Source organism: Culex quinquefasciatus, chromosome 1, assembly GCF_015732765.1.
Source record: "Culex quinquefasciatus strain JHB chromosome 1, VPISU_Cqui_1.0_pri_paternal, whole genome shotgun sequence".
Taxonomy (NCBI): domain Eukaryota; kingdom Metazoa; phylum Arthropoda; class Insecta; order Diptera; family Culicidae; genus Culex; species Culex quinquefasciatus.
The window spans coordinates 16,004,647-16,021,273 of record NC_051861.1 but is presented as its reverse complement, the minus strand read 5'-3'; the positions used below and the strand labels follow the sequence as shown (position 1 = coordinate 16,021,273).

Below are 16,627 nucleotides of genomic sequence, written 5' to 3'. Positions count from 1 at the left end.
GCTGTCAACTTTTGGTCTGCTTTAAATGCACATTCAATTTTGCACAGTGCTGGACTCCCACCTTCACCGGTCGTAAGATTTTCCGTCCGGCCGCAACAGCGCGCGCCCTGGACGCCTTCCAAGAAAATAACGAAGCACATAATCTTACTTGATACCGGTCTGCCCGTTGCTCGAATGCCGCGTTTTGGGGAAAAAGAAAATTTCATTTTAGTTCTCTGGAAAATTGCAAAAGTTTTTGCGGCCACCCCCTCCAATTTGGCCAACTTCAGCATTTGGCTTACTTGAAAGTTTTGCGGTTCTTTCCTGGAAGTTCAGGATTAATTTTCAGCTTCCTGGAAGGCACGTCGCCCGGATCATGAAATCTCATCATCTGATGCGCTCCTAATTGAATCAACAGAGTACCAACATTCGCACATGTATTCATACTCATGTTCCCACATTTGTAGCCGAAATTCGCAGTGACGCCAAATTGCAAAGTCAAACAGAGCGTAGTGGTTTGTGGAGGCAGGAGGAACGTCGGTGTAGGTTTTATTTTGTTTGACGTATGAGCGAGATGATGACGTACGGTTTATAGGGAAGCGTGGTAAATGTTTGAAACTACTAACGAGCAATTCCAGCTCAAATCAGGATTTTTTCTGGTACTTTTGTACCCGACCCTCTCCGATTTCAATGAAACTTTGTAGACATGTTATCCTGGGCCTATATAAGCCATTTTTGTGTATATGGAGCCAACAGTACTCGAAAATAACATTTGAGAAGGGCGTAAGGTATTTGAATATTTTTGTATTTTGTAATTTAAAAATTACTGTATCTCGAAACCGTTGCGTCGTGGTTAAAGACAAACTTGTAGGAAATTGGACGGGCTTTCTGAAAAAAAAAAAAAAAAACAATGAAACAAAAATACACGCCACATCTATGAGATTTTTTGATTTTTGAGTCTAAAACTTAAATTTAAAGGTGATGTCACGATTTTTTTTCGTTCAAAATTTTTGAGGAAATAGCCTAAAATATAACCAAAAGACTGACGAAAAATGCAGGATGGTATGTCTCTCCTAAAAAAATACAAAAATCACTTACTAAAACTGTTTTTTTGAAAAGTGGTCTAAACGACAAAATTTTTGAAAACCGGTAGTGGGAATCGATTCTCCAGACAATTTTACATAAAAGTCTCAATATTCACCATTGCCCTATGTCCAATCCTTGGGAAGATACAGCGGTTTTAAAAATAAAAATGTTGAAGAAACGGGATTTTTTATGGTTTTTGGAAATTTCCATATGACAGACTTGGTTTTTCAGTCTCGTAAATATGTTTACCGGAAAGCTCGTCCAATTTCCCATTGGCAGCATTTCAATTGGATGTAAGGGCTTACAGAGATAAGCTTAATTACATTGCTTATAATTGAAAATAGAAATTTTTTTTTCAGTGTGGTAGAAACCAGGATAGTAAATTTGATTACATAAATATAAAAACGATATAAATCAAAAAGCTGTCGAAGGCAAACTTATGGGAAATTGGACGAGCTTTCCGGTAAACATATTTACGAGACTGAAAAACCAAGTCTGTCATATGGAAATTTCCAAAAACCATAAAAACAACATTTTCATTTTTAAAACCGCTGTTTCTTCCCAAGGATTGGACGTAGGACAATGGTGAATATTGAGACTTTTATGTAAAATTGTCTGGAGAATCGATTACCACTACCGGTTTTCAAAAATTTTGTCGTTTAGACCACTTTTCAAAAAACAGTTTTAGTAAGTGATTTTTGTATTTTTGTAGGAGAAACATACCATCCTGCATTTTTCGTCAGTCTTTTGGTTATATTTTAGGCTATCAAAAAATTCGAACGAAAAAAAATCGTGACATCACCTTTAAATTTAAGTTTTAGACTTAAAAATTAAAAAATCTCATAGATGTGGCGTGTATTTTTGTTTCAGTGTATTTTTTTCAGAAAGCCCGTCCAATTTCCTACAAGTTTGTCTTTGACCACTTTTTGATACGACGCAACGGCTTCGAGATACAGTAATTTTTAAATTACAAAATACAAAAATATTTAAATACCTTACGCCCTTCTCAAATGTTATTTTCGAGTACTATTGGCTCCATATACACAAAAATGGCTTATATAGGCCTAGGATAACATGTCTACAAAGTTTCATTGAAAATTGAGAGGGTCGGGAACAAAAGTACCAGAAAAAATCCTGATTTGAGTTGGAATTGCTCTAACAGTTTTGAATAACATTTGATGCTCAACTTCGTGAATTTTGTTTGTTCACGAATTTGAACAAAATTGTCAGGTGTAACACTTACCATTGAGTCATCCCCTATGCTGCTTCGCACTATTCACTTGTACTCTTACCTATTCATTCAAAACCATTGCACTTTCACTGTCCGAAAAGCTACAACGTGATACCTCAACCTTGTAGTCCGGAATAGAGAAACAACGGGTATTGTGTTGACCTTCCTCTCCTATCTCGTCCACATTCTGACATCAAACCTGCAACATTGCGATGTGACATCGTCATTATCATCATCGTATTCTGCAGAGAAGTCATCTTCTTTGTACTATCAGTACAGGGTGGTGCTCTCGACAACAGATGTTCGCGAGGGGCGGTTCGTGTATGTTTCTGACTCTATGGGCTTGGTACAAGAGCTCAAGTGGAGGAAGAACACAGCGCTGTTTACTTGTTCCTTTTTTTTTCATTGCTGATGAAAGGAACCGTGCTGGGACGTTCCGAAAACAGGTACAGCAAGATGCTCTCACGAATTAGTCCGTGATTTAACAATGTAAAGATATACACGCCCCGGGAACGTCACCTTTCCCCGCTCGAGAGAGAGTTGCTTAATTTAGTAACCGCTGTTTGCCGAGTTGATTATGCAAACTGACTGTGCTGTGCTCTGGTATGACGGTGACATAACTCTGGAGATGAAGGCTCGTTGTCGAGATAATTAATGTGTTCGGGTTGTTTGTATGATACCACGGTTTATATCTCTGGATCTATCTTGAACTTACCTAAAAGCAACTCCAGTTTTTGCTATCCAGATAATGCATCTCATCAATTCTGCACGATAAGTTTCTTTACGCTTCATTAAACTTTCGACGCCAAGCTGTCGCTTTCAACGTTTCTTCCTGTGCAAGTTTATATCCTTTCCGTGGAGCATTTTGCACTTTAGAGAGAAGCACCCATCGATGTTGGATGCGGGGTGGGTTGTTAGTGGCGCATCGTCGGATAACAAATTGAACGTGTCGAGGCCGGTGACGAAGCCGGGGCGAGTAAGACGATCGGAAGTCCTTGTCGAAGATCTAACGGATGTGCTTCAATACCGAAGGAAGAGGTGTTTTGTCGTACACCGGATGATGCCAGGTGGACCGGAAACAGGATGCGAAATTGCTCCAGGAATTGATGGGACGGTGTGTTTTGGTATCAAATGTCTAGGAAAATTGAGTCGGTAGAATTCAGTTCAAGACCGGAACAATAGAGTCTGTTACCAATTTGCTCTTTGACCTTTTCAAACATCTAAAGCAAAATCAGCTTCTGTGTGTGACGTCTCTTAGATGTCTACCACAACTCAAGAGCTGGTTAGTGGGTCTTCAGAATAGAAAATAAAGTGAGCGATTCTCTACGAAATCGGTATTTTTTCTACAATTTAATTTTTGTTTTTTTAATCCGGCTGAAACTTTTTTGGTGCCTTCGGTAGTTTTTCATACAAATTTGGCAGCTTTCCATACAAAAATGATGCATGAAAATTCAAAAATCTGTATCTTTTGAAGGAATTTTTTTGATCGATTTGGTGTCTTCAGCTATGTTGTCGGTATGGATATGGACTACACTGAAAAAAAAAATGATACACGGTAAAGAAAATTTGATGATTTTTTATTTAACTTTTTGTCACAAAAACTCGATTTGCAAAAAAAAAACACTATTTTTATTTTTTTATTTTTTGATATGTTTTAGAGGACATAAAATGCCAACTTTTCAGAAATTTCCAGGTTGTGCAAAAAATCATTGACCAATACTGATTTTTTTTTTTAAAATCGAAATTTTGGTCGCAAAAATTTTTCAACTTCATTTTTCGATGTGAAATCAAATTTGCAATCAAAAAGTACTTAACTGAAATTTTGATAAAGTGCACCGTTTTCAAGTTAAATCCATATTTAGGTGACTTTTTTGAAAGAGTCGAAGTTTTTCATTTTTTTAAATTAGTGCACATGTTTGCCCACTTTTGAAAAAAATATTTTTGAAAAGCTGAGAAAATTCTTTATATTTTGCTTATTCGGACTTTGTTGATACGACCTTTAGTTGCTGAGATATTGCAATGCAAAGGTTTAAAAATAGGAAAATTGATGTTTTCCAAGTCTCACCCAAACAACCCACCATTTTTGAATGTCGATATCTCAGCAACTAATGGTCCGATTTTCAATGTTAGAATATCAAATATTTGGGAAATTTTCCGATCCTTTCGAAAACAACATTTTCAAAATTTTCAAATCAAGACTTACATTTTAAAAGGGCGTAATATTGAATGTTATCTAAAGTGCGCAAGGATCCCTACGCCACCTTAGTGGTATAGATGTTTGTAGGGAGGTTTTGGACTCAATGTTAGTAGGAGAGGTAGAACCCTAGGATACACCTCGAAAAGCGTTGCGGGTTGGTTGTAACAGTATTCCTAATTCCAGTCTATACTCACCAAGTCGTCATGGCCTAGTGGTTAGCATTTTTGCTTACCAATCCAAAGGACGGGGGATCGAACCCCGCCTCGAGTGACTTTGGTTTTTTTTATAAACATTCATCATTTCAAATTTCTGTGTTCTTAACTTTCTCGTTGGGAGCAGATGGGAATCGAACCCAGAACCATTCGCTTAAAAAGCAAACACCGTAACCAGTCAGCCACGGTCGCTCCTAAGTGGGCAAACATGTGCACTAATTAAAAAAAATGAAAAACTTCGACTATTTGCAAAAACTCACCTAAATATGGATTTTACTTGAAAACGGTGCACTTTATTGAAATTTCAGCAAAGTACTTTTTGATTGCAAATTTGATTTCACATCGAAAAATTTTTGCGACCAAAATTTCGATTTTTTGAAAAAATCAGTATTGTTTCAATGATATATAACTCGGTCAATGATTTTTTGCACAACCTGGAAATTTCTGAAAAGTTGGCATTTTATGTCTTCTAAAACATATAAAAAAAAATAGTGTTTTTTTGTAAATCAAGTTTTAGTGATAAAAAGTTAAATAAAATAATCACCAATTTTTTTACCGTGTATTATTTTTTTCCAGTGTAGTCCGTATCCATACCTACAACTTTGCCCAAGACAGCAAATCGATCAAAAAATTCCTTCAAAAGATACAGATTTTTGAATTTTCATACATCATTTTTGTATGGACAGCCGGCAAATTTGTATGGAAAATTAAATGGACAAACTAATGATGCAAAATGGCTTCTTTGGGCATACCGAAGGAACCAAAAAAGTTTCAGTCGGATTAAAAAATACAAAAAATAATCGAATGACCGAAATCCTAGAGAACTGCTTAACTCAAGAACTGGTAAGTGGGTCTTCAGAATAGAAAATAAAGTATAATAGCTATTTGATTTTCCTTGTAAGTCTGTCCGAAATAAAAAAGGTCAAGATAAAGTATGGCATTTACCATCACATTTAAATTCATTACCAAATCGTCGCCGTCGTGCTAAATTGTCGCACGTGCATTTTGGGCCAAATTGAGTTAAGAATGCCATTTTGTGCAGCTCACAATTCCTCACATTTTGACCTTCACAGATCCCCAAAATTCGATTTCAATCCTGAGATATTCAATAAAAACCGAAAAAACTCCGTGCATTTTTGTCACTATCTTGTCACTCCCTGAAAATTGATGTAAGTGCGACAACTGGCCAAAAGGCTTTCAGATCAGAACGCGTTCGACATACGTACAAGACCGCCTAAATTTCAAGAAAATGCTAATAACGGCCAGCCAAACAAAACTTGTTTGTTATTGTTTACATTGCGTGCTATAGTTTTTGTTTATTCAGGGTTAAACATTAAAACGGGGTTTTCTCGGAATCTCGAAATGGCGGTTGTGACAAGATAGCACGACAGCGTCGAAATGTGTCCGATATGATTTATTTGGAAGGATACTCCACCTCAGCAAATTCAAATGTATCTGCCCGTAATTGGCACCGCGTCACTCGTGCCCCATCAATTCGGAATGCAATTTGTTTTCCACATTAAATTTCGGAGCAAAGCGTATTAATTGAAACGTCACACGCGATCCCCGGCGAGGGCTCATCAACATTTCAGTTTGCCGTGCCGGCAGTTCCACAAATAAACTCAATTTTCGCCCGAGATGGCAGCACGGGGGAGCATGGCGCCTGTATGCATGCAGCATTCCGAACACCGGAAGGCTCGTGACAACTTTGCACAGGCTTTTCCGGAGTCCAGGTCACGCCACGTCGTGCCAAATCGAAAACAGAGGATTAATTTGTTTGTGCGCGCGGTTCAATCAAGGAGAGAAGGTTCAATTTTTGGCACCAATTTGGTGAGTGATGAGTCACATTATCATCGGATCTGTTGACCCTGCTGCAGCTTCCAATTTCGTTCCAATTTGGAGCGTGACGATGCTCTTGTTGTTGTTCAGCAAAACTTTGCACTACCCATTTGCTTGTGCTATTTTACTGCGGTTACGTGCTGTTGGTGCTACCATTGCAGTTGACCTGGTGCAACCTTCTAACAGCAGTGCACTTTTTCCTGTGGGATGTGAGAATTCCTGTTGAAGACATTTTTGTCATTCTGTCACGTTTTGCTATGGCTCTTGGGGAATTCTTGTTTGAGGTTATCTTTTAGGAAGCTTGGCTTTTATTTCTGAAACTACTTAACTGTTTTCCTTTCTTATTTTTTGTAATTGAAACAAATCAATGTATAATAAGTTTGGGTGCAATTTAGATTAAAAAAAAACAGGCGGAAAAAAAACTTGCCCAACTTTTTCCCTTATCTCCATTTCACACCCGGTTCGCCACAGACAGGCTCTTATCACAGTTGAACTAGATAATATTAGCCTAGAGAAAAAAAAAGTTCAGAAGCTTTCGGTACCCTTTTTTACCGCCCACGCGCTGTCAATTTTGCGTTTTCTCCTCTTTTAAATCCTCTCGACTTCTTATCAATAATGTTTAAGGCGAAATTCCTCGACATCAAGATTGATCCTTTTTAACTGACCTTTGGAATATAATCCCCTTGATGATTTTCATCATCATCATCAACTGTTGGTTTTACGGAGCAAGCCAAAATGAATCCGATTTCACCATTAATTAAGTGTCGTTGCCAGAACTTTTTCGACTGCCAGGAATTTTCCCAACCCTTGTGCAAGCGGGGGGGGGTAATTTCTTAGTAGAAAACTCCCAAAATTATGCAACGCCACGCACCACCGCCGACGAAAGATGGCGCTCACTTTCACAAGTCATTAACTTGATTTACGTGCGTTGGTTACAGACACCTTTTGATTAAGCGACATGTTTCTGATATCTTTAGCATACTTTTTACTAAGTATAAAACTAGAAGAACAATAAAATAAGAGTAAATTTTGTACGATTTATTTCAAGTGGTCCGCAAGTAAAATTTACAACCAATCCCATAAATATGCCAGTGGAAAAACTAGAATCAGTTCGGGCGGCATGCAAAAAAGAAAGCAAGCCGTAAATTTCCACCTCCCATACAATATTGCCCAGGAAATGCCCCGTCCAGCAGTGATATGCACACACTTGCAGCAAAAGAAAAAGCTGCTGTAAAACTTTTCACCCTCCCCGTTTTTTCCGGTTTCCGGCACTTTCCGGTGGAGACTCACTGGTTGCGCGCGCTGCACTACGTTTCCCGTCATGCGACTGCCACTTGGGCGGAGATGACAAAAACCTAGTCTACACGACCACAGGCTCGTGACAAAGTGTAGTTGACACGGAGGCCGGGGAAAAGTTTTGCGGTGCACAACACCTCCACCTGTGTTTTGATTTCGATGGTTTTGACAGTTGAGGATCGTACAAAAAGGTTTGTTGAAACCTTTGAGCACTTAAATTTTCAGATTCCTGGCGCTCGTGGGGTGTAAGCACAGATTTAATCAGCTGCCCTAGTAGCAACCTGCGCTAACTAACATTCCCGTCCCTTAAAATCGAGATCTACAAACTGACATGGCGGGCGCCGTTGGTGGCCAATGACTGTTACCTATTCGCAACCGATCTAGTATTAGCAATCATGGTGTTTTATCTTTCCGGCGCATTCATACATGCTGTTGATAAGGGAAACACCACTAGATCGTCGAAGCATATGATCAGTAGTGCTGAAAGGATATTACGGTTCTGTTCAGCAATGGAGGGGCAACCATGGGTGATCCCTCATGCTTATGCTCATGCTCATGCTCATGAAACCTTTGAGCACTTAAAATTAGTTAGGGAGAGCTCCTTTATGACGTAACGCATAAAGCGTGGACGTAACACGGCCTCCGACTCCTAAACCTAAAGCCAAAACTTGCGTTATCATTTTTCACCGTGCATCCCCCGTAAAGTACCATCCGCAATTGAAGTACATATAGAATTTACGGGCTAATTTCACGCTTTATGGGGGCTGCGCCGGGTTGTACACGGCGAGATTTGGACGTGTCGAATTATGCAAATTTAGTTACTGCGCCACCGACCACCAAACCAGGCAGCAAAATTTGTCGCAGTCAAAGGTCATGGTTTTTGTTGTTGTCGAGAATTGTACGAGCGAGCGATGTTCCGCGCGACTGGTGATGGTGACGATGACCTAGAAAGTTCGCGTGTGGAACACGTGCTGCGGAATAATCACCTGTAATTAAGCGTCTTAGCGTGCCCCTCTTCACTAGTAGTAGTCACTATAAAGTGATGGGTTGTGGCAACGTGTTCAAGGGTGGTTAATTGTGAAAATTGTTGTTTGTTTTGGTTACAGTAACAAGACAAGACTACAAGGCTTTGAAGTATCTCGAAAACAATGAATAAAATGTTTTCAATTCTTAAAAAAAAAACAAACATCAACCGCAAATCCCTCCAACTAAAAAAAGTGCATCATCCTGTACGTGCACGACAAACCAACGATGAGGATGATGTCACCTTAGCAAGCACAACCTTTCTTCCGCAACAACTATTTAGTTATGGCATCATCCAATAATAACAAAAACAAACCACTTTTCGAACAACAACAATCAACTACTCGCTGCCTCTGTGCTCTCTTGTACTAAGCTTGCTGGATTTCCTATCTAGTTAGCATAAGAGAGCACAGAGGCGTCGTACTACTAAGATAATTCTGTCAGAAGTGTTTGTAAGTAGGTAGTAAAATGATACAAAACGTGTTGTTACACTCTAAAATAAATAAGATCCGCAATAACTTCTTAATTGGTCTAACAAGCTTAGACGAAAACAAGCAGAAATACTTGATTTGCTCTCAAACGGGAAAGTTTGTCCACAGACAAGCAGACGTAAAACTCTTTCAAAATCCATCGAGCAACGGTTTTAACGGTTAACGTCTGTTTGTCTTTGTTTTGACTGATTGAATCGGAGGTATGGTAGAGTAACAACAAAAGCGACGAAATGTAAACAAAAACACGAATACAGCGATACAAAGATACACGGTAGTAAACGCGTAAAAGTTAAATGACAGTATTAACAACAACAACAACAACAACAACAACAACAACAACGGTGTAGAGAGACAAAGGAGGACAGAGGAGGATAATACGTGCGCACTCTGTGAACGGATTGCCGCACTAAAGTGGGTGTTTTTTTGTGTGAATCTGGTGATGGTGGTGTGGCAGGTAGTTATTGTATTAATCGCCGGGGATTCAAAACCAAGGGGTAAGTCGGTTGGAAACCTAAAATGACTGCAATGTAATTCATTAATAAAGATTGTAGGCCCTAACATTTTTTTTTAACTTGATAACAACACAGCTGGATACGTGTTTTATAAAAATTTTCTTGAAGATCCTAATACCACTAAACGTAAACTGGGTTGACATTGACAGCCGGGGTAACTTTGATAGCTTTGAAATACTCCGTAAAATGAGGAGTACAAGAAGCTTTCTTAAACTTTTGAAACGTTTAAAAAGTTAGTTAACTACAATAGCCCTTTGCCAATGTTATGTACAACGGTAGAATAAAACACGATCAAATACCATTTCTGATCACTTTTTTCCATTTTAACGGTACACATCAACCAGGGTGTTTGCGCCAAGTCTTTTGTTACAGACATTTTAGTAACATCAAAACTACGGGAACAATCAATAATTTTTTAATTCATCTCCTAAAGTACTGCCTACAAAATATTTCACAACGAAGTTTGAATATTTTTACAATCAGATTGTTGCAGTATTGGGTCTATAACAAGGATGCCAGATGCACAGATTTGTCTGTGTTTTACAAACTTTTATGCTTGTTCCAGATATTTTTGAGGTGCATAGGCTTTTAAAAAAACTTCATTATTTTAATATTAAGTAAAAACTGTGAAATGCAATTTCTAATGGAATTCAATGACTGTAAATTGGTATATTTGAATTTTTGACAAATACACAGACATAAACAGTCTTTTTTTACAGACGTCTTAATAAACCAAGTGGCATCCCTTGTTCGTAAGTTTGCCAATTTTGGAATAAGAAGCCAATCACTGCCTTTGTTGCTGTGCACTCTTAAAGTAAAAAAAAATGACAAGACATCATTTCACGTTGGATTACATTTGAGCCCTTGGAACGAGCTGCTAACTTTATGAAATTGGATGAAAAATCAATTTCAAATCCTTTGCAGGCGTACAAACCCAAGTAACGTTTTAGGTATTATCAAAGCTGTCACAACCGCTATAAAACCTATCAGCCAAAACCAACATAAAAACCCCCTTAGTCGTAACAAACTCCCCAGAACCTTGATAAACCACACTTAAAACCCAAAAGGACCTCCGCAAAAGGTTGTTACGGCTTATAACGTCATGATTCGAATTCCCGGACGCTTCGAAACCCGGACACTTCATCTTGTTTTATCAATTATTTGGATATAAGTTCGCATTATGAATGTCAAACCTGTGTTATTTGATCAATTCTAACATCAACTTTCATTTAAAGTTTGTTTGAACGCTGTAGTTAATGCCAAAACAATTACATACAATAAAATTATAAGTTTACCAAAAATGCGAAACATTTCACTTGAAATATTTCATAGGCGTTCGAAGCACCGGGAAGGCAAAGCAGAAATTTATGGTTTCGATTTCCTTAAATTCTAGCAAATTTTTATATAAACTATCGATTGTTTTGATGTTAACAGCTTATTTGAGACCTAAAGAATGCCAATCACTAACATTTCAGTTCTAATTTGTGCGATTCATAAGTAAAATGGAGTGTCCGGAATTCGAAGCAAAAGTGTCCGGATTTCGAATCAGCTTTTATCAGTGTCCGGAATTCGAAGCACAACAAGTCATTTTAATTTTAAAATTCTGATGAAAAATTGTTAGAAAAGGCATATTTTGCATGCATTTTCTTGAAACTGACTGACTCATTCATATCCTTATGATTTTTCTTTATTTCCAACTTATTACATGATTTTTTGCCAGCTATAACAAAAATGATATGCTACTAAGTGTCCGGATTCATGACGTTATATAAAACTTACATAGGAGTTCAAGGCTTTACAGTTGAATCCTAACAACATCCTCAAAGCCTTGATAAAACCTTTGTTAAAACCTAGTCAAGAGTTATGGAAAAATGACATTTCATACGTCTTCAAACGTCTTATGCCAAATAGGTTTTATTTTTGCAAAATTAAATAAGTCTTCGTCTTGCCGAATGAAATTATGGAGATGGTTGTCAAAAATGGCGATAATAAATAATAGATATTAGAGGTAATCAAATAATTTGAAAGCTTATTTCTCGCGATTGATGGCTCAAATTCACTTGCGATTGAAATTTTATTGATAAATGTAGGGGAGATAGTGCCAAAAAATTCAACTCCCTTCATCAAAAACCAATATTTTGTAATCATAGTGTTTAATGTTAAAAAATATTTTATTGCAAGTCTTTGAAAAAAATGTTCAAAATATACCAGAAATTCAGCATAAATGTGTTTGATCATCAAATTTAAATTAAATTTTTCAGTTTTCTATTTTTTCAACCAAGATGGCGGTCAATTAAATTCAATCAGAACACGCGTTTAGCGCCATATTTATGCAATGCTAATGGGCCGCGTTAAATGCTTTTTCAGGAGCTTATGGTTTTAAGTAAGCTTTTTACACGCCTAATGGCACTTGACAGCTAAAACATCCTGGGTTTTAAAAAAGCCTTCGATAAAACCGATTGGCATGACATTGCTATTGGGTTTTCAAGACTCTCTTAAAACTTCCATGAAACCTTATTTAAAGCCATTTAGCTTTTATCATAAAACCCCAATAAAACTAGGTGGTGGCTAGTTGGTTTAAAAATGTTACTTGGGAAGGATCATTGCACTCAGGAAAATAAGCTTTACCGTCGTGTACAATAACATCAACAATTTAAGCTTAATTTTAGGACCCAAATTCGAAAATGTTATATAATATTCTCAAAGTGTCATGATTTTCTTAATGAAAAATAATTCGAATCGGAAAACGGAATGTTATAATAACATTGATATTCTATCGGTAAAAATGCATTTTTCGAAAATTTTATGTTGTAGATTGTTTGGATCGATCTCAAAAATATTTATTGAATCAGATCTGTAGAGAAAATTCTTACCTTCATAACCATTTTTTAAGTTTTTAAATTTGTTTTAATTGTCAAAAAAATTCAAAATGTCTAAAAGGCTTTACTCAACATACCTAACAGACATAACAGAGCTAACTTGGGTGACATCTGAATATGTTTTCATAGTTTTTTTTATGACAACAGTCCAGGTTTTGATGAAAATAATAACAAACACGGATGAATGTTGTTGTTCTTCGTTCGTTTATTCTATTCGGCATCTTTACGTCCATCGCTACCTGCTGATGAAGGAATAAGATTAAAAAGAGTTGAACACTCAAGTACAGAACATTAGTATTGTTGCTCGGGTGCCACGTCGACGAGCTTTCAAGGCAAGCAGACTGCCTGAAGGAGCTATTACACTATGCCTAACAAACAAACAAACTAGCACTTTTTCGCGTTTGACAGTTTGCCAAACTCGCAAACAAGACAAAATGTATGCAAGTTGACGTTTCTGCGAGCAAATGATGGCGAACAACCAACGCAGACAAACTGTCAAAATGAGCAACTTTGTTTTTGTTTGTTTGCTATAGCTTAATAGCTCCTTGTGTTGTCATCAAAATAAGTGCGCTGAGATTTTGGGAAGATACAACATTTAGGTATCTGATATCTTGAGGGAAAAAAATTATTGAAAAAAAAATTCAGAATTTCACAGATTTTGTAACAACACACGTTTGTAGACAATCAACGAGGTAAAATTAAACAGATCTAGTGAAATGTAGTTTACTCAGTGATGTTCTTTTGAGAGTCCAGAAGAAAGATTTCCTGCATCGTGTTTAACCTTAGTATACCAACAATGATTACGTATTCACAACACAACTCGTCAGCGTGCCCCTCGGTATGGCGCCCGGCATCATCATCATCGTTGTTGTTGGTGTTGATTCGTTCCTTCCTTCATATGCATATTGCACAAATACGAAAGTGTCGGCACGATGACACGCGATCCGCGCCGCAAAAACAATGACCGTTACTGACGATGACCGCACCGGCTGTTGATGTTTTTTTTTTTCATTCTTTCTTGGGCTCTACTGCCTGCTGTTGGTATTGACCGTCTTCTTCAATGGGGAGGGCCCACTGTACTGTATTGGTTTCGTGGTCGTGTACCACGTCTTCGGTCAGTCGACTGACGATACCACCGCCGCACCATGTGTGTGTCGACGTCCGGCTCCTCAGAGTGTCGCGACTCGACCTACCGAACGGACGTTTTTCTTTTCTTTTGTGCATCGCTAGTGCGACGCGTTTTCCGATATTTGTTATTCGCGCGGTTCTGTCCAAGTCGCTTCGGGGAGACTTGAACCAGTTCGAGTTGCTAAGAAGAGGTTTGGGGAAAGTCTCCAAGGTCTCGTCAACTGTTTGGGAGTTTGGGGAACCGTGAACGTGGCCTTGTTTTCACGGTTGAGCCGGGGAGAAATTTGTACCGAAGGCCAAAATACCAAGGCTAAAGTGCCGGGTCGAAGAATAATTAAACACGTGCCAATTGTGTCGGTTTAATTGATTAGTCGAGTGTGACTTATGGAACGTGCCACGGGTCCCCCGAAAAAGTGAATGAAAAGTGGAAGAAATGATGGTCAGGATGGAGATGTTGTTGTCATCGTCAATAGCCAGTTAGTGGATGTTGTGGTGCAATCGCGATGTTTTCTTTTTCTGCACTGCTCGGCCAAACGTGACCCGACAGTTGTTGATTTTGGGAATTCAATTCGCTTAGGAGGTGGCAGTTGCGCAGTTAGTTTTGTAATTTTTATTGTTTTTATTTATTAGGTGGGCTTAGGTGTTTACTGAAATCGTAGAAGGTTTGGCAGAAATAAATTAAAATTTTGCTGATGATATTATTTTTCGAAGGGTTGGTTTTTTTTTGTCATGTGTATCAATCTGTGTTGTTAGCAAGTTGTAGTTTGGAATGTTTATTGTTAGTCCAGATTAATTTTTTGGGAATGTTTTTTTTTTTTATTTTTCATTTAAAGTAGGGTACTGTAGAGCTATGATATTTACCATGTAAATTTAAAGCTGTTATAGGGACCAATCATAAACCACGTGGACAACTTGGGGGGAACCAAATTTTAATGAATTAGGTACCTGCCAAAATATAAATTTGTAAAATTAAAAAGGACTGCGTATGGTTGGTTATAATGATTCCAGCAATTTCGAGCTACATTCTTGTTTTCAATATAATCTGTTAGTTAAGCATGTTTTATTCTTTCTGCTACCACTTTGCATTCGGGATATACTTGGATTTTTTTAATTTTTCAAATTAAAAATTTCCCACGCTTTGTGTGACTTTACTTTTATTTATATCCTCGCGCGGCACCTCAGAATAACGCTCGTGTCCACTGCAGCAATTTCGTTTTCCGCACTCTTCTGACTAACTTTGCATCATCGCAAGATTGGCCCCTCTTCCGTTTTTAAGGGTAGAGAGGTCTTTTTTTGATTAAAAAAAAACTGACTTTGAATTAAAAAAAAAATAAGTTTTTAAAATTATTATCAGTTTAATATTCCTAATTAGACGAAAATTAGTGTCAAATACCTTAATTTTACTGTCGTCATTCGGCGAGAATTCGCAATCAACCGCCTTTTTCTCTGTTTTTGTTTATCCTTGGTTGATTGTTTGCTTGTGCGAAAGTTGGTGGTTGTTCCTTCTTCCTTCACACTTTCGAGTCGAGTGTCGAATCTAACCTAAACCGGGAAAGAAATAAACAAAGTCTCGCCCTAGGGAATTTTAATGAGTGAGGAGCCGTTGTCGTCGTTGAACTTTGAGGTTGTTTTTATTTTCGCGTCATCGGCATTATTGCAACAGTGACAACAGGCTTGTTGTTTGTTTTAAGGGGAAATGCAACTTGCGAAAGCGATTTTAAATTACAGCCCGGTTAATCGCGACCCCGATGTGTTGATCCCAAAGTCGACCCGATAAAAAATCAGCTGACTTTAAGTAGAGATTTGTACGAGTTTTGCTATCTTGGTAGTGATTTTTTTTAGCAGATTTTGAAGCATGTGATAAGTGACAGTACATTTGCGATGCGTGTTAGGTCGTTAGCACCTTAAGCATGACGCCAAATCTGCCAGACGGCTCGTGTGGTGGCGTTAAATAAAAATAACTTAACAAACTGAACAAAAGCCAAGTGTTCTGGGAAGGCAGAAAGAAAGCACGAGACTGCGAAAACAACAGCTGCCGTGTTAGAAAGCTACATTGTGGCGAAAATAATTCAAACTCAGAAATCTGCAAAAATCCTCAACAACAACAACAACAGCAGTAACAAAACGTCACCGCCAACACTATATCGAGCTATGAAATTCTTTCTAGGAATCTCAGGATGGAACGAGAGCAGTCCCAAAATCGACTCCGGCTTTCCAGATAAGGTAAGTTGAAGAAAATATACAACAAACAAAAAAATCAATAAATCATTTACTCACCTCATGTTTGTGGATTTCGATTTGCCTGCTGTTCACTGAAATACTTAAAACTTAGCTGAGCCAAATTTATTGTTTCGACATTTAAAACATCTCATCGTATTAGTTTTGCTTATCGTACAAGCTTCTAAGTGGTTCACATGCCTATCGTCATTACATTTCTAGGGTGAGTTTTCAAAAAGCCGTAAGAGCCATTGGTAAACAAAGCCCTTTTTGCATCGGTATTCGACCTACTTACTATACACAGCAAAAAATCCGATTGTAAAAATAGCACGCAAACGCATGTAATATTGCATGAGAAAACGTTTACACAAAAAGCATGTACGCAAGAAAAAAAAAAGATTTCGCACACTCCAAAAATAAAATCAATCTAGTGAGAGAAATCTCCAGATTACCAAGTCCGCGTCCCAACCATCTCGGCTATCTCACTGTCTTATTAAATCAAGGTTCAATGCCAATGTACGTTTCCCGTACATCGGT

The 16,627-nt window shown here is 37.9% G+C and overlaps 1 protein-coding gene across 8 annotated transcripts in view; it reads left to right on the top strand.

Moving 5' to 3' along the window:
* Nucleotides 1-16,627, top strand: part of LOC6052791 (oxysterol-binding protein-related protein 8) — a 71,476-nt gene that overhangs the window by 43,607 nt on the left and 11,242 nt on the right. For 3 of the 8 annotated variants that reach the window (XM_038249530.1, XM_038249533.1, XM_038249538.1), the window contains one exon: nucleotides 16,041-16,096. In XM_038249530.1, coding sequence (XP_038105458.1) covers nucleotides 16,041-16,096 — 56 coding nt within the window. The other 5 variants (XM_038249532.1, XM_038249536.1, XM_038249535.1 and 2 more) reach the window with 5 other exon arrangements.